Source organism: Chelonia mydas, chromosome 16 (genome assembly GCF_015237465.2).
Source record: "Chelonia mydas isolate rCheMyd1 chromosome 16, rCheMyd1.pri.v2, whole genome shotgun sequence".
Taxonomy (NCBI): Eukaryota; Metazoa; Chordata; order Testudines; family Cheloniidae; genus Chelonia; species Chelonia mydas.
In genome coordinates, this window is record NC_057857.1 from 5,482,293 (window position 1) to 5,506,422 (window position 24,130).

General features: G+C 58.3%; 1 protein-coding gene across 1 annotated transcript; it reads left to right on the top strand.

Moving 5' to 3' along the window:
- Window positions 1-361: 361 nt before the first annotated feature.
- LOC102945288 lies at window positions 362-23,895 on the top strand. Its single transcript, XM_037879712.2, has 15 exons — window positions 362-1,325; window positions 5,382-5,565; window positions 6,343-6,574; window positions 7,979-8,073; window positions 10,323-10,519; window positions 11,907-11,985; window positions 12,930-13,108; window positions 15,178-15,885; window positions 16,322-16,540; window positions 16,895-16,961; window positions 17,616-17,759; window positions 19,211-19,455; window positions 20,117-20,234; window positions 20,798-21,435; window positions 21,928-23,895. Exons 1-11 carry the CDS (start codon window positions 1,144-1,146, stop codon window positions 17,697-17,699), a joined length of 2,226 nt encoding a protein of 741 aa, XP_037735640.2. The 5' UTR covers window positions 362-1,143; the 3' UTR covers window positions 17,700-17,759; window positions 19,211-19,455; window positions 20,117-20,234; window positions 20,798-21,435; window positions 21,928-23,895.
- Window positions 23,896-24,130: the final 235 nt, after the last annotated feature.

Consider the following 24,130-nt stretch of genomic DNA (forward strand, 5'->3'; position numbering starts at 1 on the left):
AGAAACAAGACAAACCAGGATCACTAGTTCCAAATGAGAGTTTCTCATTCAAAAGATAAGCGGCCTGCCGGTCTCTGCCTTCTCCCTTCTCACCAGCAAGCACTAAATCACCTGCACAGGGCAACAGACACATCTGACAGCTGGCACATGGGAGAAAATCATTTAATCCCTGACCCTGCATGGGCACAAGCATCTGGATGTGCAGCTCCGACTGCAGGATTGGGGCTTTTGTTCGCTCTCTTTGTCAGTGATCTAAAATTCTTTCCTGCTTTCAGTGGGAAGGTTGACTTTTATAGCAGGAAATATTGGATCCCTCTTTATACATTATTTCCTTTATGTATATTTTCATCTGCAGGCCAGAATTGGTTTACAGTGGTTTTGTGCCCATTGTTACAGGGGTATTCCCCTTTAAATGTGGCATGACAACAAAGCAACTGACAACTACAGTAACTAACTGGAGTAGCTAAGGGCCTTCCCGCCCCAGGCAGGGCTTCCCTTTGATTGGCGGCATGGGACATCAATCTTCTGCGATGGGGAAGGCCCCTCTCCCCCGGAATGCCACAGTCCATGAGATGTGTACACACACTGACACTAGGGCATTGGCTGCAGGGAGCCAGGCTGAAAGGAGCAAGGAGCAGGCAAGGCACTAGGAAAAACTTAACACGATGCAAACTCCTGGGTTTGCACTTTCCCTTTCCTGGTTGTGACTCTGTGACTGCTGCTTCCTGACCCTCCTAGTGCTAAAGAGAGAAACAGCTGGGGGAAGGGGCAGGGGAAAGAACAGACCTGGGGGCAAGTGGCTGTGGGGTTGCTGAACCTCCGCTTGGTGTTTCCTACCCAACGGAGGTGCCAGGGCAGGTTTATCTTTTCCTCTGGAGACTGCAGTGAGCTGGAGCGAGATCTGGAAGAAAGGAGTTGGGAGTGACCGCTCTCTTGGCCATGTTTGCTCCCATGTCTTTTCCAAGGAGGCAGATCACTGGAGCTCCTGGTAGCCGTTCTGTCCTTTCAGCCACCTGTCTGGATGAATCTTTGCAGCTGCCTGACTAGACATCTCTGGTGGCTCCTGTAGATACTGGCAGGCGGAAGGGAGGAGGCTTCTTGGGAAGTTTGCTCCTGGTCTGCCCTACTGAGGACGCTGCTGAGATGTGCAGCCCCTTCCCCCTGCTGCTTTCCCCAGACCCCCAGCAGGTGTTGCAGGCTGTCCAAGGCCTTGTGGCTGATCTTCACAAGGACAAAGAAGGCATGCTGGAGGTTTTCTTGGGAGATGCTGAGTGCGAAGAGTATCTGGGGGCTCTTTGTAGACTCCTGGCTTCTCCCGAAGTGAGGTGAGTGAGTGTGGGACTATTCCCCATGTACGGCGTAGTGGGGATACCCGTGTGACATGGTGTGCTTATCTATGACTCCCCTGCTCTCTCACACCATCCACTTCTATGGCGGCTGCTTCTAACTAGAGATGGACCCAGACTGGACCCTCCTAGCCTGGCACAGCCAGATCCACCCTGCCTCATTCCATGCGGTCTATGAATAGATGCATTGACTGAGGCCGGGCAGTTCAGATGCCCTGACCGAGGGACCATCCAGTGCAGGACACAGTGGTCTTTGGCTCTGTGGGGTTTAGATTAGATGATCCTTGTGGTCCCTTCTAACCCTATGGTTCTATGATTCTCTCCGGCATGTGATGGGAATTCATTGTTTTATCATTTTCCTTTAAAAAATAAAACAGGAAAATTCCACCCACAAAAAGTCCATAAAGGGATGAAGGTGGCAGAGCGAAGCACTAAAACATCAGGAAATGCCGAGGATCAGTTTGTCCCGGTGACTTTAACCCTGCCCCTGCTGTGTCTACATTTCAGTTCAGTCTTTAACCAGATGGGCCCATGCTATTTTCGACAGGCCCTCTGCCTCATTCAGCTCATGAGATTGCTTTAAATCCAGGGGACTTTAAAGATAATACAGTTGGGCTCTGTTTATTGACCTGCTGGGGTTTGCTACGTTTTCAAGCTCCTCTCTGCGACCACTAACAGACTTTTTTCCCCTCCCACATGACAGTTGCCAGTCTCACCTACTCCAGGAGCTGGGGCTTTAAGAAGAAAACACTAACCATCGTTACCAGCAGCATGGGGTCCATAGTGAATAAGGCAGGGGGACTGGCTCTCCACAGACGTGTGTAGTTACTGGAGTGTAAATTTAGAGTAAACCCACAGACCCGCCAGTGTGTGGAGAGCATGTTGGTACTTGCACTGGGCGGGACAGAGGATGTGGAGTGGAAGACACAGGGGTGAGCGGTTAAACAGAGGACATTGAACCGTTGCCCTGTTCACTGAACACAGTCAAGCCTACGCTTGAGCCCCTCACCCAAAGCCCATAGGAATCAAAGGAAAGTTTCCCCTTGATCTCCCTGAGCTTTGGATCAGCCCCTAAATGAAGCCTAGGATCTGGGCCTCACTCTCCTGTGCTCTAATCCCCAGACCCTGTGTCCTACAGAGACTGGACAATGGGCGGCTCCCGCTCTGGTGTTTGCTCTTGCAGGGTTGTTGCCAACACCCTTAACAGGCCCTGGGAAGATAAATGGCTCCCATTAGGGTTAGGCTGTTACAGCCGGTGCACAGCTACAAAGGAAGGCAAAGAGGCTCTGAGCTTGGCAGGCACCGTTCCCGGGTGTGGCGCTGCCATTCAAACCAAGAGGGGATCAGACCCCAGCCACTTGGTTAGGGCTGGGCCTCTCGGAGCCACGGCCTGGCCTGAGTTTCAGTCTCCAGGCAGTCCCGCAACAGCTGTCGAACCCTAGTCTCCCTTGTGCCCCGCTGCTCAGTTGTTTGGCGCAGCTGCTGCCCTTGCAGGGTGGCACCCTCAGCGCCTGGCTCTGCACTAGCTGGATTCTCCCTGAGCTTTCTGTTCTGTTCTTCCCAGCCGGGCTGGAAACGCCCTCAGCTCCCCCTCCCCACGGCTGATCACTGCCCGTCAGGTAACGGCATTAAACCTAGCGGCCTTCACCTTCCTGGAGGCTGCTGCCGGCCATTTCTGCAGAGGCCAGGCCAGCCACGGGACAGGCACAATAATGACTCCAGGCTGGAGGCATGGAAACGCTGGGCACCATGCTGGCACCGAGGCTAATGAGCTCTGATCTCCGTGCCTGACCCTGCAGCAGCCTGTGTGGGAGCTGGAGCGCAGCGGGGCCATACCCCACTGGGCTCTTGCAGCGCACCCAGGTACCACGTGGGGCAGCACCCCAGCACCCCATGTGGGGCAGCCTGCCCCATGTACCAGTTGGCTTAGGCAGCGACAAAATAGCTACTTTCTAACCCATCGCCGGCTCCAATGCAGCCCTGGCGTAAGCAGGGGCAGCTCCCCCTGAAGACAGTGTGGGTTACACCCGCTTACAACAGAGCTCAACTTGGCCCCATATGGGTTTTATTAATGCAAAAATCAAACTGTTTTGAGGCTAAAATCCCCATGCGATTCTGGGCATTATTTATCCCTGAGCAGCGTCCTCCCCATCCCTGTTCTGAGTGCACTGCTGGGGCGTAACGAACAAGGAGCCCAGCTCCTGCCTGTCTTTACAGTGGAAGGGGGATGTTTTCCCAAACGGGCCAGTCCATCACGCTGCACAATACAGGCCTGGTGTGCGGTAAAAATGTCACTCACTCCGGAGTGCTGTCGCTATGCCGACTTGACCTCCAGCATCGACACGGCTAGGTCGACTGAAGCCCCCGTAGTGTAGACAAGCCTACGCGCCCTGCCCGGGTCGGTGCCCAGAGGTGGCTCTGCCTGCAGAGCGGGGGCTGCACTCACCCCACTGGGGCACTGCCCTACTGCAGGAGTGCCCGGTAGGCACCTGGTAAGAATTTGCACCAATCCTCCACAGATCCTGCCCCCCAAGAAGGTGCCCCGCTCTCCCGAACATGGGTCTTTCTCATGATCTCCAGTGCTTAGTATTATTTATGTACAGTATTTGTACTGCGGTAGCACTAGGACCCCCACTCATGGATCAAGACCCCCCAGTGCTAGGTGCTGTACAGACCCAGACGACAGACAGGCTCTGCCCCACAGTTCGGCCGGTCTAAGTAAGCTGTCCCTGCCTCCCAAGGAGGGTCCAGAAATGGTCAGGTACTGAAACGTCACAGGTAGAAGAATTTCATTGCTCTTCCTCCTTCCCTTCCTGTCACTGCCTGTCTCCTTCCTCCACCCTGTTTGGACGGGCTGCCCTATAGTTTATACAATCTGCAGACTCCTGCTGGCTGGGATCCTTCAGGATAAGTGGGCAGCTGAGATGGGTATATGGTTCTGATGGGCTTCCTGTCCCCCTCCTGCCTTCCCTGCTAGGAGTCACCGTGTGAGGGTAACGAGCTTCATTTGTGCCGGAGCTCTGCCCTGGCACCTCTTTTCGTGCTGGCATGCCGCCCTGGCACCGCTGCTGTCAGGGGCATTTCATGAGGCATGCAATTCTACGCTTGCATGCCGGGCGTGAGCTCATCTGTATGGCGCACGTGAGGGTAGGCTGTGCAGAGGGTGCCATGTTGGGCTAGGAACGGTCTCGGTCTTGCTGAATCCCTGGCACCTCTTTCCTGTAGTTTCGGGAACCCATCAGCCTGCTGCAGAAGGTCCAAAGTTCAGGAGCAAGCCATGGTAACGGCTGTAACTCAGCGCGGGGGAGCCCGGCATTCAGCACTGCACCACGACTGTACCCTCCAGGCTGGGTTTCCCTGCCCTACTCCACAGCAACCAGCATCAACCGGTCGCTCAGCGCTTCCTGCCAGCACCCCACTCCAGCGAAAGTGAATGGGAATTGCAGGTGCTCAGCACCACTCAGGGCACCCTGCAGGATCAGGCCCTAGCTGCCCTTCTCTCTCCTCCGCCCTGATTTTGAGCTGCGTTGCTCAGTTTCAGTCCAGTTCTTCCGCAGCCCACACACACACAGACACACACACACACTCACTCACACTCCCTAGGAACCTGGTGCTGTCGCCTTTCATCACCACCTGGCGCTTCTGCCTCTAGTCCTAACTCCACAAGGCCCAGCTAAGGAATGGACCCAAAATACGCCGGATTTACCACTTCGGGGACGTTGGGAACTGTAGCTAGAGGGGGCTGCTGGGGCCTAACGCCCCCAGTGCCGGCTGGCAGCGCAGGGCTCCGGTGGGCCTGAGTTTGGCTGAACGCGGTATAACACGCACACACGTTCCTCAAATATGCCAATTTGCTTAAAAGCCTCCAACCAGATCAAATAAAACCCAAACCTGCAAACCCAAGTCGCTGTGCTGGGGGCAGGCTGCAGCTTGCAACTGGAGACTCTGCTCCAGGCTCGCAGCACCCCTGGCTCTCTGCCAGGTGCGTGGGACAGGAAACAGCCCCAAGACCTGACTGGCTCTCTCCTGTACCAGGCTGTGCAGCAACGTCGCCTACATCCTGGGCACCATCGCCGAGAATGAGAGCGGGGCGGCACGCCTGGTGGCACTGGCAGGAGGTGGCTCGGGCTCCGAGGGTCTCCTGGATAGCTTGAGCGCCATGCTGACCTGGGACGACCCAGAGGCTGTGATGAATGCGGCAGGCACCCTGGGCTCCCTGGTAAGGAACGCTCTTTCCCTAGGCAGTAGGTGTATCCCAGGGGGCTCCAAGGTTTCTGTAGGTGGAATCCCTCCCTGGAGCATCCCATTGCATGAGGCTCCCGTCCATTAACAGTCCCATGCCCAGCCCGTTCAGGGATTCAGCTGGCTGAGATTAGTGCAGGCAGCCCCTCCTCCCAGAGCAGCTGGACTGGCTAAGGCCTCACCTGTGCCAGCCACCTCTACTTTAATGCCCATGGGGCATGGGCTGCACCAGCCTGCAGGGAACAGGGCTGGCTTTTGCAATCCCACCACTGGCTTGTAGAGCAGCCTGAGCTCCAGGAGACAGGGCAGGGGCAGCACCTTGGCACTCAGAGGGGGAGAGCCGTGAGGGGCAGTCATACAGCCTGGTGCACAGGATTCACTTCCCTCCTGCTTTCACAAAACCCAGCTCTTACACGGCGCTTCTCATCTGTAGATCTCAAAGTGCTTTACGCAGGAGGTCAGGATCATTCTCCCCATTGTACAAGAGGGGAAACTGAGACACAGATCAAGGAAGTGACTTGCCCAAGGTCACAGTTTGTGCCAGAGTCAGGAGTAGAACCTAGGTCCCCCAAGCCCTAGCCTAGTGCTGTATCCATTAGGCTATGACAGCTGCAGTAGGGAAGGGAAGGCTGTGCCCCAGATAACCTCCCCCCCTACCCCGCACCCACCTCCTGAGTGCACACACCCCGACCTGCCATTTGTGGCTATCAGGTATTCCCCTGATTCCCATCTTTTCACCCATTTTCTCCCCGAGGCGGAAACAGGTCCCAGCCGGCAATGGCTGCTCCAAGCCCAGAAAGCTGACGAGATTGTTGAGAAGCTCAGAGGGCTGCTGGGCTCAGCTGACGAAGGCACGGCAAGCAACGCTGCCCTGGGGCTGGCCCGAATCGCTGGCTCCCAGGAGGGCCGCGTGAAACTGCTGGGCCACCCTCGCTCCCAGCACCTCCTGAGACAGCTGATCGCCTCCCTGAGAGCAGAGGAAGCAGGTGGGTTGGGATGAGCCAGGGCTCGGTGCCTGGGGTGGAGGTAGGGGTTGGGAGGGCTCATGGGGGACCAGAAAGGGGGTGGAGAAAGGATCAATGAGAACATAGCAGATTGTATGAGGGAGGGATAGCTCAGTGGTTTGAGCATTGGCCTGCTAAACCCACAGTTGTGAGTTCAATCCTTAAGGGGGCCATTTAGGGATCTGGGGCAAAAATTGGGGATTGGCCCTGCTTTTGAGCAGGGGGTTGGACTAGATGACCTCCTGAGGTGCCTTCCAACCTTGATAGTCTATAGTATGGATGGGCCAAAGCAGGGGAGCCTCCTGGAGGAAAGGGGACAATCTACAGAGAAGGAGAAGATCTCTCGTTCTCTCTATCACCACCTGTCCCATCTGTCTGTAGCACTATCTGAGGGTCTGTCTGTTTGTCTTGGGGTCTCTGGGATCTGCCTGGCTGAGATACAGTTTTTCAGAATAGGTTTTACAAAACTCCTCAAAACCCCCAAGACAGCCGGAAACCAGAAGTCTGAGCTGCTCACTCCAGGCTCAGGCGCACCTCTCTGCAAGGGTTGGTCCCTGCCCATGCAGAAGCAGAAAGTAGTTGCCCCATGGCAACATTTCCCCATCTCGGGTCCCTCGGGCCCAGGGATTTGTAAGGGGAGGAGTGAGAAGTGGCCGGGGCTGGAGAAGCAGCGGGTCCACCCTGCACTTGACTGAGACCTGGGCAGGAAGTTAATGCCAGAGCCTAGGAAGTATCTTCTGCAGCAGACCTAGACGGTTGCCCTGCCCCTGACAGCGGAGTTGGCTCCATGCTGAAGGGGAAGTGGTAAAATCCCCCTAATACAGCAACCCCCTGTAATACGGGGGGCTTTGTCTGTTAGCACCCCCTTGTGGTGAGAGGGGGCTCTACACCAACCTGGTTTGTCCCTGACACCACCACTAATTTGAAGTGAGCTGTAGCTCACGAAAGCTTATGCTCAAATAAATTGGTTAGTCTCTAAGGTGCCACAAGTCCTCCTGTTCTTTTCACTAATTTGGCGTTTGTCAAGTCTTTGTTATGACTTGGTCAGGTCCTCAGCAGTCTCTGTCCCCTTCAGGGTGGCCGGGAGTCAGAAGTTCCTTGGCTCTAGCAGGGCTAATCAGCCCATGGTCTCCTAGGTTTAAGACCGTCTCCTCCAAAAGCCCCTGGCTGGAGTAGGTAGGGGAACCCAGGCCCAGAACTCCAGGCCACACTCCCATCACCAGTGGCATAGGCAGCCAGTTCTCCACCAGGCAACCCGTAGGGGACCCCCAACCATGCAGAGCAGAACTGTCCCGCCCCCGCCCTCCACGGTCCTGGGGGCCGCATGAGAGCCCAGCACTTCTGAGCCTCTGGCTCCTGATGAGTTTCTTCCTGCTGGGATTCCAGGCTGCAGCATGAACGCTGCCTTCGCGCTGGGGCGCCTGTGTGACACGGACCTCGGCCTGCGGCAGCTCTTTGCCCTCCCTGAAGTCCCCAGCATGGTAAGAGGAGAGGCAAGCGGGGTTGGCGGAAGGGAGACCTGCTCCCCCAGCATCCGGGGAGGGGAGGGGGGATTGTCAAGAATGCTGGGGGGCCAGGAGCAGGCCCAGAGTCCCTATCCCAAGCCCTGTCCATGGTAGAAACAGCACAGAGATGCCACCACAGCAGCAAGGGGCACGGTTGACACCTGTCCGTCACACCGATAGCAGCCACCTCTGCTCTGCGCAGTACAGACCCAGCAGCTAGGGTTGCCCGGCCTCCGGTTTTCGACTGGAACGCCCGGTCGAAAAGGGACCCTGGCGGCTCCGGTCGGCCGTTGAAAGTCCATCTGCGGGGGCCCAGGGCTAAGGCAGGCTCCCTGCCTGCCCTAGCTCCGTGCGGCTCCCAGGAAGTGCCAGCCAGATCCCTGCAGCCCCATGGTGCATGGGCGGCCAGGGAGGTTCCGCGCGCTGCCCTTGCCCCTAGTGCCAGCTCCGCAGCTCCCATTGGCCAGGAACTGCGACCAATGGGAGCTGCGGGGACAGCACCTGCAGGCTCGAGGGCAGCGCGCGGAGCCTCCCTGGCCGCCCATGCACCATGGGGCTGCAGGGATCTGGCTGGCACTTCCTGGGAGCCGCGATAAGCGCTTCCGGAACCCCACACCCCAAACCCCCTCCCACATCCAACTCCGTCCCAGCCCAGAGTCCCCTCCTGCACCCCAACCCCCTGGCGGAGCCCTCACCCCGCAGGTCCCAAGACCCCAACCTCCTGCCCCAGACCTGATTCCCCTCCTGCACCCCACATCCCTCATCTCTGGCCCCACCCCAGAGCCTGCACCCCCAGCTGGAGCCCTTACCCCCACCCCCACCCCAACCCCCTGCCCCAGCCTGGTGAAAGTGAGTGAGGGTGGGGGAGAGGGAGCAACGAAGGAAGGGGGGATGGAGCGAGCGGGGGTGGGGGCCTCAGAGAAGGGGCAGGTGAAGGGGTGGGGCCTCGGGGAAGGGGCGGGGCAGGGGTGTTTGGTTTTGTGCGATTAGAAAGTTGGCAACCCTAGCAGCAGCAGGGGATGGACTTGGAGTCCCAGGGATCCTCCCCTCTGCAGCCCTTCAGAGCTGCTCCTTAAATCAACCAGAAGGGGCCCCAGAGAGTAACAGGGCATTCAGTGTCCCTCCCAAATCCACAGCCCCAGCTCTGCGCCAGACTTGGCTCCCCCAGCAGCACCAGGCTGGGTCTGCAGCCAGTATAACAATAACCCCTGCTTATCCCCAGTGCCCTTCCCTGGAGGATTTCAGAGCACTTCACAGGCATTCCTTAGCCCCACAACTCCTGGTGAGGTGGGGCAGTATCATTAGCCCCGTTTTACAGCTGGGGAAACTGAGGCACAGGGCAGGGGAGTGCTGCACCCAAGGTCACCCAGAGAGTCGGTGTCAGAGCTCAGGATGCCCAGCCCCTGTTCTAACCACTGGACAACTCGGCCTATACAACACATGCACTGAAAGGGGGATTGTTTCCAACAAGAAGATTTGGGAGGGTTTCCCCGTGCGGCCCCAGAGGCTCTGCATGGGGCATTTCCAGCTCACACACATTCAGCAGGGACAGCGCGGGTGCCACTTATCCTGAAAGTAAGGGCCCAGGCCCAGTGTTCGTGGCCGTGGCCCTTGTCCTGAGAGAGCAGCATGCAGAGCGGTTACAGGGTCCTGCCCCCAGGGCACAGCACAGGGGACTGGGAATGGAAGCCTCTCCCCTCTGAACTGCTGGGAAGCCCCCAGGTCAGTAGTGGTTCCCCTCATGCCCTTGTCCTTTGGTCATGCATTGGGTGGGGGGAAGCGGAGATGCGCCTCCACTCCCAAAACTGCTGAGGAAACCGGCTTTGCTGGCTGGCAGTCTCCGGCCGGACTGCGTGAGGTTAGCTAGCGCCCCCCTTCCGGGCCGGCTCCAGCTGGGCACAGCAGCAGAGTATCAAGGGGGCAGGTTGCCCTGCAGCTGCCTGCTCTGGGCACAAACAAACAGCACCTTCCCCAACACTCATTTTCAGTAGCAGCCTGGGTTTGTTCTGGGCACTGCTCCACCCTGGCCCGGCCCAGCCCCCCTGGACATTAGGAGACGACGAGGCAGCCAGTAATGGCGTGGCACCGCGTCAAGCCGTGCTCACGCTGTCCAGCTGGACAACCACTGGGAACCCAACGCAGGGGCAGCCATGGGAAGGGGCTGGCGCTGCCCCCAACAGCCGCTGCCCGAGGACCAGGCACTAGGTGAGGCGTTTCCTTTCCAGATCCATGCCCTGGTGTCCATGATGGCCAGCGCGGAGGCAGGAGGGAGCCGGAACGCCTGCTTTGCTCTCAGCTGCCTGGCTGCCAACAAGGAGGGGCATGACCACGTGCTGCAGAGCCCTGCCTTCCCCCGGGCTCTGGATACGCTGGGCCACCTGCTTTGTGCCGAGGAGCAGGAGTCCTCCTGGTTTGCTGCCATGTGGGTGACGCTTCCCCGCACACTGTAAGGGGTGCCCAGGAGAGCAGGGCGGAGGGACGTCTGAACTCATCACTTAGAAACGGCAGGGGCAGGACAAAGCTATGGCGCAGAGCTCACAAGAGGGCACTGGGAGCGCCTGGCGCAGAGCTCACAAGAGGGCACTGGGAGCGCCTGGCGCAGAGCTCACAAGAGGGCACTGGGAGCGCCTGGCGCAGAGCTCACAACAGGGCACTGGGAGCGCCTGGCGCAGAGCTCACAAGAGGGCACTGGGAGCGGATGGCCCAGAGCTCACAAGAGGGCACTGGGAGCGCCTGGCGCAGAGCTCACAACAGGGCACTGGGAGCGCCTGGCGCAGAGCTCACAAGAGGGCACTGGGAGCGCCTGGCGCAGAGCTCACAAGAGGGCACTGGGAGCGCCTGGCGCAGAGCTCACAAGAGGGCACTGGGAGTGCCTGGCGCAGAGCTCACAAGAGGGCACTGGGAGCGCCTGGCGCAGAGCTCACAACAGGGCACTGGGAGCGCCTGGCGCAGAGCTCACAAGAGGGCACTGGGAGTAGATGGCCCAGAGCTCACAAGAGGGCACTGGGAGCGCCTGGCGCAGAGCTCACAAGAGGGCACTGGGAGCGCCTGGCGCAGAGCTCACAAGAGGGCACTGGGAGTGCCTGGCGCAGAGCTCACAAGAGGGCACTGGGAGCGCCTGGCGCAGAGCTCACAAGAGGGCACTGGGAGTGGATGGCCCAGAGCTCACAAGAGGGCACTGGGAGCGCCTGGCGCAGAGCTCACAAGAGGGCACTGGGAGCGCCTGGCGCAGAGCTCACAAGAGGGCACTGGGAGCGCCTGGCGCAGAGCTCACAAGAGGGCACTGGGAGCGCCTGGCGCAGAGCTCACAAGAGGGCACTGGGAGCGCCTGGCGCAGAGCTCACAAGAGGGCACTGGGAGTGCCTGGCGCAGAGCTCACAACAGGGCACTGGGAGTGGATGGCACATAGCTCACAAGAGGGCACTGGGAGCGCCTGGCGCAGAGCTCACACACAGCAGCCAGTGGGAGCCCATGACACAGGACTCACACAAGCAAGGCCATGGGAGCTGATTTCGGTGCACCATGGCCCAGGCACTGGGGGGCTGGAATCCAGCTGGTGGATGGGAGCATCGCTCAGCCCTCACTCACCCATCGCTTATGTGAGCCTCCCCCATTTCATCCACCGGAGCCTGCAGCGCCTCCCTGCGTGACCTGTGGGCGCAGGGTGAATGGTCCTTCTCCGTTCTGGTTTATTCTTTGGCTCGGCCCATAGCTGAGCCCTCTCTCTTCACTTGTCCACCAGATCTATGGGGCTGGCCCCCGCCCCCTGCTGGACACGACCCATAACAGGAGCCATTCATGTTTTCTAGGACCATGCATGTGCTCGCCAGCCAGCCCAAGGGAGTGATGAAACTAAGAGAGCACCCAGAGCTGGAACACCTCCTGCAGGTACACTGCTACCAGCCGATAGGGGGCAGCGGCTCAGGCTGGGCCACATTCTGATCTTAGCCATAAAATCAAGAGCACCAGTTTCAGATCTCAGCACTGTCACTATATTGACTTGGCTGGAGTTACTCCAGATTTACACCGGGGAAACAGAGATAAGAATCAAGTCCCTGGAGTCACTTCAGATTTACACCAAGGTCAGATCTGTCCCACTGTATCATCAAACAATTCTTAATATGAATCGCTTGTTTACCAGAGTACCCTGAATGTGCTAGGTGCTGTCCAAACACAAACAATACTGCCCCTCCCCCATGCCAGCCGACAACCCCCTTGAACTCCCCTCCAAGCTCTATTCCTTCAGTCAAGTCCAGGAAGTTTGTGTGTGGGGGGGGTGGTCAAACATTTTCCATCAAAACTCTTTTTTGACAGAAAATTGGGTTTTCTACTAAACAAAATTGTCTCGTAAGAAGTGGCTCCTTTTCCTGGAGAATTCTGATTTTTTATTAAGAAACCTAAAATATTTTTATTTGGAAAGACTGTCACAAGGCCTGATGGGACTTGCAGTTCAGTTGCCTCACATTTCTATTCTCCTCAATGGGCTGGACTCCCTGCCTGCACTGCATCTCCCATAATGCCCCTCAGCAAGGGACTCCCATAATGCATCACCCCCTTCCAAGTAGGGGACCTTGTTGCATTATGGGAGATGTAGTCCGATCAATGGGCTCAGCCTGTAAAGGAGAATGAAAGTATGAGGTCCCTGAAGTATAACTCCCATGAGGCAATACTGCATCATTTCCAAATCAAAATATTTTGGTATTGAAATTTCTGTTAAAAAAAAAATTTCTATGGAAACCTTCCATTTTGTGTCCAGCTCTACTTGTGCGTTACTGTCCACACTGGTGCAAGGTGCTGCCCGTACCAGTGAAGGCAGCATTTTCTCTCCACAGGAAGTGGCTGCCTCAGAGACAGCAGGACAAGAGCTGCTAGAGGAAGTGACTGGCACCCTGGCCAAGCTCCGGCGCCTCCCGAAACCCCCACCCCCGGAAGCCAAAGTTCTGGATTCTGGTTCCATCCAGGTGGCCTGGGAAAGTTTCAGGCCTCAGAGCAGCCTTGAGGTCAATTACAGGTGATAGCATGAGAGTCCAGTATCCTCTAGGAATGCACTGAGCAGAGCGGGGTGACTTTGACCTTGGGTGCAGGGATAAAAAGTGTAATGGGAAGGAGGGGAGCTCACCATGACCCTAGGGCTGTCCTCTACACAACCCCCTAGAGACAAGACCTGTTGTCAGGTGTGGCTCTGTAGATCTAGGGTAATTTATTCTGCCGGGTCTATGGGCCTGATTTGACGCTTCCATTGCGTTTACACTAGTAAGACTTCAATGGAGTGATGCTTGGTGTGACTTGTTGCCCCCCCTTTAAGATGCCACCTGATGTGCTGAGATACCACTGAGCCCTCCTGTTCTGCCAGCCTGGGCCCCCTTTAACCTGCCTTGTTGAGCCAGGCTCTTAAGCCTCCTCTAGCACCCACGCAGGAAGGGCCACCCCCAACTGCAGAATGACGCAGACACTGAGATCAGCTCTGGGAAGAATCAGCTTAAGGGACTTGCCCCAACACTCAGGTGTCCCCCTCTCTTGGAGTGCAGAACCAAAGGTATATTATGAAATCCGCCTCCTCCCTCAATGTGGAGGAAGGTATGCACAGCCTCTTACGTGCCCCCCCCCACATTATGAATTGCATAAACTGGGTTTCAGAATAAACAGAAAACAAGTTTATTAACTAGAAAGAGTAGCTATTAAATGATTATAAGAGATAACAAACAGAGCAAAGGAGATTACTGAGCAAATAAAATCAAAACATGCAAACTAAGCTTGATTCACTAAAGAAACAGGTTACAGAATGTAATTTCTCCCCCTAAATGTTGAATTAGGCAGGATGCAGAGTTTCTGTAGCTCAGAGTTCCAGTCATTTCTTCTTACAGACTGGCCCCCGTCTCAGTCTGGACTCTCCCGTGCCCTTCCCTTCAGGTTAGGTCCTTTGTTCCTCCAGATACTTTCAGCAGTCCTCCTTCATGGAGGGAGAGATAGCTCAGTGGTTTGAGCATTGGCCTGCTAACCCCAGGGTTATGAGTTCATAACCATTTAGGGATCTGGGGCAAAAATTGGGGATTGGTCCTGCTTTGAGCAGGGGGTTGGACTAGATGACCTCCTGAGGTCTCTTCCAACCCTGATATTTTATGATTCTTGGGTAAGCGATGGAGGAGAGTGTCATTTGCCTTCCTCCTCACCCTTAAATAAGATTTACATAAGGCAGGAATCCTTTATTTCCCAAACTTGACCCACCTTCCCTTTTAGTGGAAAGTTACAAGAAGACCAAGACAATGTTTTGGATCAGGTGACAAGACCACATGACCTAGTAGTGTCACAGTTACGTCCCAGGACGCCTCCCGGGAGGGAGAGAGATTAGTATCTTCAATCTTGTTTCTTCCAGATGGCTCATCAAATCTGATGGCCAGTCATCTGGTGGGTGTCTTCCTAATACACACCCAGTTGTAATTGTTACATAGTCCATATTCCTAACTTTAGATGCAGAAATGATACATGCATACAAATTCAGTAAATCGTAACCTTTCCAATAATATCTTACATGAGTCATCTTGCATGAAGTATATCTCAGTTATGTCACATCCATATCGTAAGCATATTTTCACAAAGAATATGGAGTGTAATGTCACACTTGGGTTATACAACTGAATGTGACCCCCTGACTCCATGGTCTCCAGTGGGGTGCAAGTTGTACCACTTTGCCTCCTGCGCTATTTACAACCCATTTACACTGAAAGCCTGGTTCTCCTCTCACTGACCTCAGCAGAGTTACTCCTGATTTACACCCATGCCAGTGAGACCAGAACCATGCCCCTGCCGTCACTGTCCACTTCCGTTCCCATCACGGTTGATTGTGGCCCACTGCCATATAGGATGGATCCTTTGTGCCAGATCTGGCTCTCGGTCACACTGGTGTAAATCCAGAGTAACTCTCTGAAGCCCATAGAGCTACCCCGACCGGTGTGGCTAAGAGCAGAATCTGGCCCTCTGTCTGCTGGGCTAGCATGTCTTTGGGTCTAGCCTTGGCTGACCTGAGAAGACACCACGTTCACTTCTGCTGAGTGGTTCTGTTATCTCCCGCTGTGTCTGCAGGCTCTATGATGGGGATGCCCTGCTGTACTGGGGGCCAGCGCTCAGCTATGCCTTCGCAGGCAGCGTGCCACGCCAGGAATACCACTTTCAGCTCTGCCTTGAGGCGAGGGGCGACCGGGGGCCGTACAGCGATGCTACGGTGCTGCCCAGAGAAGAGCCAGTGCCCAGTTGCCCCTTGGACTTCCACGTGACAGGTCGTACGGCCACCCAGTTAAAATTGAGCTGGGCCCCTCCGGCCGAGCCCAACGGCCCCATCAAACACTACACAGTGTACAGGGGGGAGGCCCTGGTGGGCTCCACCCCAGAACTCAGCTGTGTTGTGGGAGGCTTGGCCCCTTCCACGAGCTACCGGCTCAGTGTCTGCGCATGCACCAGCAAAGTCCAGGGAGGGAAGGCCACCCTGCTCACCAAGACCATGTCCCTGAGGGGCCATGCCCCGGAGGGGTTAACCCTTCTAGTGCTGGGGCGCAGTGAGATCTTTGTGACGTGGGACGTGCCCAAAGCGCCCCTGGGACGCTTCTTTAACTATGAGCTGTGCCTGAATGGGGAAGTGGTGTACCTGGGCACGGCGCGCTCCTACACGGCCCGCAGGCTCAGGGCCAACACGGCCTACACCTGCACCGTCAGCGCCCTCACCAGTGCGGGGCGCTGTGTCAGCCGGCCAGTCACCAAACGCACGCCCAGGGACGAGTACAGCGATGTCAGCAGGTGAGATCTCGCTGTCACAGCCACATGGTGCCCCTTGGGCAGGCCCCCGTTATCCCCAACACTGTCACCCCAAAAACACCCCCGCCTTGGCTAGACCCTCCACCACCCTGGTGCCCTTTTACCTCTCTTGGCATCGCCACCACCACCCCCCTCGGCCCCTCTACCCTACTCAGCACTACCACTATGACCCTGCCCCTGCCTGTGCCAAGACCCGGCCCTACCCGGCCATGTTCACCGCAGCCTCCACAGTGACACCCCCATCACACTGTGCCACCCCCTCTGCCCCTCTTTCCTACACCCAAACTTGGCTTGCCCGCCAGCCAAGCTGAGCCCACACCTTTCCAGAGCTGGTGGGTCTAGACTGAAGCGAAGTTCTCCAGCACTGTTCCCTGAGCCTGGATTTGAAGGAGTTCTTGTGTGTTGCCTGCTCCCTCAGGTGCCATCATCCCTCCCCAGGGCGTGGGCAGCCTGCCACAGCCTCCGCTCCCAGCGAGACTCCGGAATTCCCTCAGGAGCCAGGAAGGGGCAGAGGCAACGCAGGGGAGTCTTTCAAACCTTCCCCTGCCAGGCCCCCGAGAGCCCCTCTCCCGCTGAGCAGAAGGGCCAGTAAACCCTGGGAGATTAAGAGCAGCGCAAAACCCGCTGCCACGCCCAGGTACGGCTTGGGGCTGGGCAGCTACTGCAGGTGCTCTGGCTGGGATCTCTTCCATGGGGACCAGCAGGTGGGAACCAGGGGAGGAGATGGGGCAGACGAGAGACATGAGGGGATCCTCTGAGCACCACCAAGAGGGCACAGACCACGGGAGCCTGCTGCCAGTTCCAGGGTCAGAGCCGAAGCATGGCTGAAGGATCACACCCCATGCCATGGCAGGAGGGCAGAGCATCAGCACCTGTGCCCCCTTTGCTCTGCCCTTACATGCCCCTGGGGTTAGTTGCATCTCTGTCCCCGTCCCACCTGAGGTGGTTTTACAGCCTGGCGCTAAGAGAGCTGCCATGCTTCCTCCCCCAGGAGAGACCCTTCCCTGTCCTGCTCCAGACAGCCAAGCCAGGAGACTCAAGCTGCCGGCCCCTCCAAGGTGGGTATGGGCAGCACCCCCCGCACCCCTCCACACACACACACAGTGGGAACAGGTCAGGCCAGGAACCTGAGACCCCACAGGCCTGATGCAACGCTGGAAGCAGCAGGGGTGGGGGCTTGGCTCAGGTGCCCGGTGGGGAAGGGGACTTTGGGGCATAAGCAGCTGGTGTCTGACACTTGTCCATTAACCATCCCCGGGGTTCTGCTCCATCCTCCAAAGCCCTGGCCCCGAGACCCAAGGCCAGTTCAGGGACATGCCCAGCCAGGAAGGCCCGCTCGGCACAGACAGCGTAAGACTTGCTGGTGCCAGGGCAGAGAGACGAGAGTCCTGGGGCAGCTTGGCTTCTTGTCATGGGGGGGCCGTTCTGGCTGCTGGCCAGCTGCCAGAGGCCTAGTTCAGCCGGGCCTCACTGAGAGACACGAGCACACAGCCATGCAGGATTCGGGTCCCAGGGAAACCAGTGCATGCTCAGCCCCTGGGGCGAGACGCCGCTCTCTCCCGATGCCTCCAGTGACTGCTGTGGGGTCACTGCTGAATCCCCCAGGGCCAGGGAGCGGAGTGAGACCTTTCCTAGCTCCATTGTGTAAACAGGGTGAACAGAAAACCCCCACTCGACACACCAACCCCTCCTTTTTGCCTCCCTTTCACCAGGCTGCCCCATTTCCCAGGGACCCTGGGCACCCAAAGCAGCGGGCGCTGGATGCAAAGAGCCTCCCCAGGCAAACTGCACTTTAGCCCAGCGGGGAGAAGAGCTCAGCCAAACCTGGGGCGCCGAGCAGACCGCTCTTCCCGGAGGTACCAGCAATATCTGGCCAGGTGCAGGGGGCACCCCCCATGTGTGTATGTGTGTGCACGCAACCCTCTGTGTGTATCCCTGTGCACCAGTGGGCATCTGCATGCATTGCTGTGCGTGTGTGTGTGTTTGCGTGTGTGCTCTTCTCTGGGCATGCATGCAGGGGTGGGCAACATTGCCCCTTTTTCAACCCAAGCAGCTAGTCAACGTGTGGGGGCCTGGGCCTGTTCCCGGGGAGCAGAAATTGGTGCCAGGCGGGTATTTCTCTGATGAACGGTGACAAGGAAGGCACAAGGCCCTGCTTCTCCAGACACAGGAGGAACCCAGAACAAAAGGAGCAGTGTCTTAGCAGCCTCGTTAGCCACCAGACCCTAAAGCTCTCGCTCTCTGTCTCAGGTCACCCTGTGCTTACCAGCTGCTGCTTGGCCTCCCTCCTCTTTGCCTCTGCCCTGCTCTCTGTTCTGCCTCTTCACAGTTTCTGGGTGTTCAGCCTTCCTTCACACAAAGACAGCCAGGCCCCCCGCCCCTCACTCAGCCAAACTCCTGGGCAGGGCGTATCCCCCTCTTCTCCTGGGTGGGGGCTTCTGGTCAACTCAGCCTGAGTTACCTGACCGGTGCGTCACCCCCCATCTCCGAGAGATCAGTGTAGTCACCAGGACCTCTCAGCGTAACACTGAGTACATGTGCATCCCTGTGCGTGTGTGTGTACAATGTGTGTGTACAGGCGAGTGGTGTGCATGCGTATGGGTGCATCCCCGTGGGTGGTGGGTGCGTGTGTGTACAATGTGTGTGTACAGGCGAATGGTGTGCATGTGTGTGGGTGCATCCCTGTGCGTGTGTGGGTGCGTGTGTGTACAATATGTGTGTACAGGTGAGTGGTGTGCATGCATGTGGGTGCATCCCTGTGGGTGGTGGGTGTGTGTGTGTACAATGTGTGTATACAGGCGAGTGGTGTGCATGCGTGTGGGTGCATCCCTGTGCATATTTGACTGTGAGTGTCTGTGCAGGTGACCTAGGGAAAAGCCACAAGAGCACTAGTGACATTAGCTGACAGCGAGTGGCACAGAAATAACTCCTCCCCCCAGCCCCCTTGCCATGCAGGGAGGGGCTGGAGTTCAGTGTCTCCCTCCCCTGGGAAATGGGCTCACGCTTCCCAGGCTGCTGGAGCTACTGACACTGGTTACTGAGTGAGCCCAGCCCGGAGGGACCGCGGGCCAGCCTGCTGCGAGAGGTCGGTCAGACAACATCTGTGCCATGCGCGGGAGGGCTCATATGGAATCACAGGCGGCAAAAAATTCTCCGCAGTCCACAGGGGGCCAACAGGCCCTGCCCCAGCTAGTCCCAGCAGCCCCCGGGCACCACACCAGGGCAGAGAAATTGCAGGAGGTAAAACCCCTTTCAAATACGCCCCGCACAGGGCCTTCCTGGTGTCTCCTTCTTGTCTCTCAAACAGCTGGCAACAGTCCTCCCTCTCGGGCACCCGGCTTGGCAGGGCTCACCCGGTCTGCGTGCTGTGCCCATGTCCCTTCAGCTCAGCCGCTCCCTAGAGTGGAGGAAACCCAGGCCGGCAGCCTCAGGCCAGCAGAGGCCGAGCTACGGGCACCCCCCTGTCCTGGAGAGCTTAGGGCATCCGCAGCTCAGGGCTCCATTGGGGAGCCAACAGCTCCGAGGGCTGCAGAGGCCAAAGCCACAAACAAGGTGAGTGCCCTCCACGCCGAGCGACTTCCCCCTGCCCCTGCACTCCTTCGCCGGGCAGCTCCCTGGCCTGCAGGGGAGCCAGAGCCACACAGCTTGGGGGACGGGGTGGGGGGCAGGGAGGCAGCTAGGAACCGAGGGCGAGGTTGTGCTCAGCCTTAGGCATGCAATAAACTTTTGCACTCCTGCCCCGGAGCCAGTCCCCCGGCACACCCTGGAGCTGACGCAGCCCTCGGCATGTGACTGCAGCATGCTGTTCCCAGCCCCTGGCTCAGTCAGCAGGAGCTCCCCCCAGGACACCCACGGCAGCATGGGCCTCTCGGCTGCCCCCACCGTGGGCCCAGCTGTGGAGCTGGCTCCAATGCCAAGGGCTCTCTTTGGAGTGGCGGGTGGGGCTGGGTGCTGGGGAACCCAAGCCAGCCGAGGCCTCCAGAGAAGCTCAGTGCACTCGCTGGCCTGCTAACGCCCGGGCATTGCCTGCAAATCAAACAACACAAAGGCCTTGAACTAGTGCCCTGAGATGCAAAGCTCTGCCTGCACCCCGCTCCCCCCCGCCCCCCGCAAGCTAATGGCGCTATGACACTTCACACCAGTTGTGGCTCTGCCCCAAAGCGGCTAACAGAATGACCGCGGCTTTGCTGTGTCTGCTCTCGTCCCTGGGCAGGACTGGCCAGGGCTGTAGCCGGCTCCTGGCCGCCGAGGAGCAGCGCCGGAGTCCTCGGAAGACAGCTGTGCCCCTGGGCGTGTCTCACAAGGGAAACGTCAGCCTCCACCCTGCAATGGTACCCACGAGAGCTCTCTGCGGGCATGGAGCCGGGTTTAACGCTGAATGCACAAGGGAAGACATGCCCTCGGGGAGAGGCCACCCCTGCCTGCCGCTGCTCTGCCTTTCAGATTGGCTGGCAGGGCTCAGCAGGCAGGCCCCACAGCGTGGCAGGTGCCGCGGGCTGAGCATGTTGGAGCATGAGGGGACCTGGAGGGCTCTGACGCCCAGATTCCCTGCAGGCCCCCGAAGCTTCCCGGCTAACCTCCTCCCTGCGATGGGCAGGAGGCCCTCTGGCCAGACACCCCAGGGGACGCTCCTCGGAGACCACCTGCTCGCCCAGGCCGTCGTAAGTGGTGACTCTCGGGACGTGCTCCCCTGTGCAGGTAACACTCAGGCCCCGGGAACACTCAGTGTCGTACTCCTCACCTGGCACCAGCAGTCTCCGAGCCCGGGGCCCTGTCAGGCCCCAGTGTGGGCCAAGAAGGAATCTCTCCTGTCTCCTCTCTTTGCTGGGGGGTTGTGCATTTCCAAAGTGATCCCAGCTGGCTTTACCACCTCCCTTTGTATTGTTACTACCAGAGCTCCTGGAGGTCTCAGCTGAGCTCAGGGAGCTGCACTGACACAGTCCCTGCCCCAAAAGCTTACAGCCTCAAGAGACAAAGGGTGGCAAGAAGAACTAATGCACAGAAAGGGGAAGCGACTTGCCCAAGGTCACCCAGAAGGTCAGTGGCAGAGCTGGCAATAGACCCTGGGTCCCCTGAGCCCCTGTCCAGCCTGCTAACCGCTAGGCTGCACTGCCTTCCCTTTTCTGCTCCTTTGACGCCCCCATCCTCCCTCACTGCAGACCCTCCAGAGCTCCAGTTCTCAGGGCTATGGCCCAGCGTGGAGGGAGGCTCTGTTCTGAAGGAAATGGTCAGGGCCTCCCAGTAGCCACCTGCAGTCACAGGGCAGAGGCCCTGAGCATCAGAGCTCGGCCCTGCCTCAAGCTGGGCACTGCCCATGGCTGCCAGGGTCTCTGCACTCCGTGAGCAGGCTGGCTTGGCCGAGGGTGAGTTCCAGATCTCAGGGCGAATCCCTGTGGCTGTAAAAGCATTGAGCATCTGTGTCTCTCCAGCAGCCCCAGAAGGAGGATGCGGGCAGGGCCTGCTGCACCCCCTGGCACCACGGCCTCAGCGGGGAGACAAGAGTTTGCAATGGAAAGCAGCCATGAAAAGCAGGTAAATGGGGCAGGGGGAAGAGGTGGGACAGCAAACCGGTGTCCCCCCGATGGGAGAGGGGAACGGGAGCCATTAGTCCTGTGCTGGGGAGGGGGTACAGTGGAAGGTGTTAGGTGGCTGGACTGTCTGTGGGCTTTTCCTGCTCCTATGTCCTGGGATTGTGGCTGTTGCTGGATTCCAGCCCAGCTGGCATGTCCATACTCCCCTGACTTCCCTGCCACAGCACTGCCCTGATCCTGCTCTGAGTGCCAGTGCAATTCCATGGCCCATCTCCAGGGGGTGCTACAGAGCCCCCTCCTCTATGGCCAGGAGCAGGCGTTTTGGGGACCAGCGACCTGCTCACTGCCACCGCCACCAGGCCAAGCCCTCCTTGCACTGAAGGAGCCTCTCTGTGCTTGCCTCGACCAGCTTCTTCCCCCGGGCTGGGACATAGCCCTGTTCCAAGCGCTGAGCTGGTGGAGACGAGTGGATTCAGTCGTTTTTGCCTTCCAGAAACCGTGGCCCTTTGGATGGGAAACTGAGGCGGAGCTGCTTGTACTGGTGGGTGCTGACAGGGCCACGCCCTGACAAGCTGTGGTCCTGGGTAATGCCCTGTGCCATCTCCATGGCCTGACTCAGCACTGACGGAGGCCTGGGGAGCAGGAAATCATCACTCGAGTCTGGATTTCTCATACAGAACTGACCTGACCTCATGGCTCTGCCTACCCGAGGGGTCCCCAGGGGCTTTACACACCCTGGCCTTTGATGCCCGCCGTGACAGTGTCTGGGATCTCGACTGTCTCCCCAGACACCCACTGGCAGAGCGGAGCAACATCTCATCTAAAGGCTGGCACCTGCGCCAGCTGCCTGCCCTGGTGCTGCTCTGCAGGGAACCCAAGCCCTGGTGCAGGAGTGGAACCCACAACCTTTAGATTGGAGGGAAAGTGGAGACAGTGAATGTTTGGCACACCCCTGGGCAGGGAGGAGCTCTGGGTACAGCCAGGGAGGGTGGCTTGCTGGAGATTAACACACACACACTCGGTGTGTTACTCTCTGACCCCCGTTGGCCAATGACAGGAGGGCCGGGAGACTACAGACAGGGCCTGGAGGTGGGGGCGGAAAGGGATGAGAAATGGGGGGCCCTAGAGGCCCCCTCGTCTCTGCTGTCCAGCCTGCGGCGCACAGGGAGGCGCTGACACAGGGCCACCAGCCACAGCTCTCATCTTGCCAAACACCCGAGGTTTGCCAGGCTCAGAACTCGCATCCAGACCCTGGAAACAATTCGCTGGGGATTGTCCCTAGAGCTAAATAGCTTTGGAATAAACCGTCTCTGCTGCCGTCGAGACTGGGATGTTCCCTGGGCACAAACAACCCGAGAGAGGGTGCCCTGCAAACTCATTCCCCAACAGAGGGCACAGCACCTTCCCCAGCACACACGTGCACACGCACGAGAGGGCGTCACGCAAAGATTTACCAAACATGCCGCTCACCAATCGAGGGTCCCCCTCCACATCATCCACCACAGGCACCCCCGTCACAGAATCAGAGGCCCTGACCATGCCCTCCCACACCTGACAAAGCCCCCAGGCGGGACCCCAGGTGAGGGACACAAAAGATACCTTTTATGCAGGAGACGGAAAACGCTGTGGGAGTTGCGCCCTGGCATATGCCTGGCTCTTCCCGTTCTAGCTGCAGTAAATCATTTTCAGCAATAAAAGGGAAACCAGGGAGGCGCCAGGTGTGTGTGTGGAAGGCGGGTAACAGGACTAAAACCAGCAGCACCCCGGGGAACCAGGCGCACTGCAAGATGCCACCTATGGAGCAGCCCAGGAGGCCAGAGACAGATTAGGCCGCGGAGAGCACCACAAACAACACTCGGCGCAGCAGGGGGCGCCCCCACCCATTCACCGGCAGAGCGTGCCTGGCGCGTTCACACCCATTCTGGACTGCGGGGTCCACATGCATAATCCTCCCGTGACCACAGCCCGAAGTTACTGGTGGGCTTCGCCTCCCCCACACATGCACTCGCTCACCGGCAGCAGACACCCGACACATTCACAGGAGAGGGGGCCAGAGGGCATCACACGCAAAAACACGCTTACACAAAAACACACCCCCACACCTCACACCTCCACATTCACCCAGGGAGCGTGCCTAACGTACCCTGCCAACAGAGGGTCACCCCCGCACACCAGTGGAGGGCGATGTCTCCCGCAAAGGCCGAGTCTAACATAGGTCGTTGCAAGGCCTTATGGAGACGCTTAACAATGAGCAGCCCGCTAGCCCCATGGACTCCAATGGGACCCCTCCCCTATGCACAGTTATGTGTGTCCCGGTTTGTAGTATCAGGGATCTCAGGAGCACGTGCACACCCACCCACCCATGCACAGCGGCATGCATACACCCCCCACACAGGCAGACACACGAGCATGCACAGACACCGTATGCACACGCATGCACACACACGTGCAGACATACGCACGCAGGCAGACACCCATGCAAGTGCACACGCATGATGCATCCCCATGGAGAGACACACATATGCCGACAGAAGCGCACGACCTCTGCACCCACGCGTAGACACACACACCCGACTGCGCGGCGGTTCAGCCAGGGGCACCCCGGGGCGGTCCGGTGGGCGAGAGGAGAGCGGCCCCGAGGCGGAGCCGTGGCCAGGGCAGCCAGCCCTGCAGATGGTGCTGCTCGCCGGGCCGGG

Bases quoted from the DNA above. Each gene is read 5' to 3' on its own strand.
- LOC102945288 (XM_037879712.2), top strand. From the start codon at position 1,144: ATGTGCAGCCCCTTCCCCCTGCTGCTTTCCCCAGACCCCCAGCAGGTG. The intron at 11,986-12,929 runs GTACACTGCTAC...TTCTCTCCACAG, and splicing joins AGCTGGAACACCTCCTGCAG to GAAGTGGCTGCCTCAGAGAC. The intron at 16,541-16,894 runs GTACGGCTTGGG...TTCCTCCCCCAG, and splicing joins AAACCCGCTGCCACGCCCAG to GAGAGACCCTTCCCTGTCCT.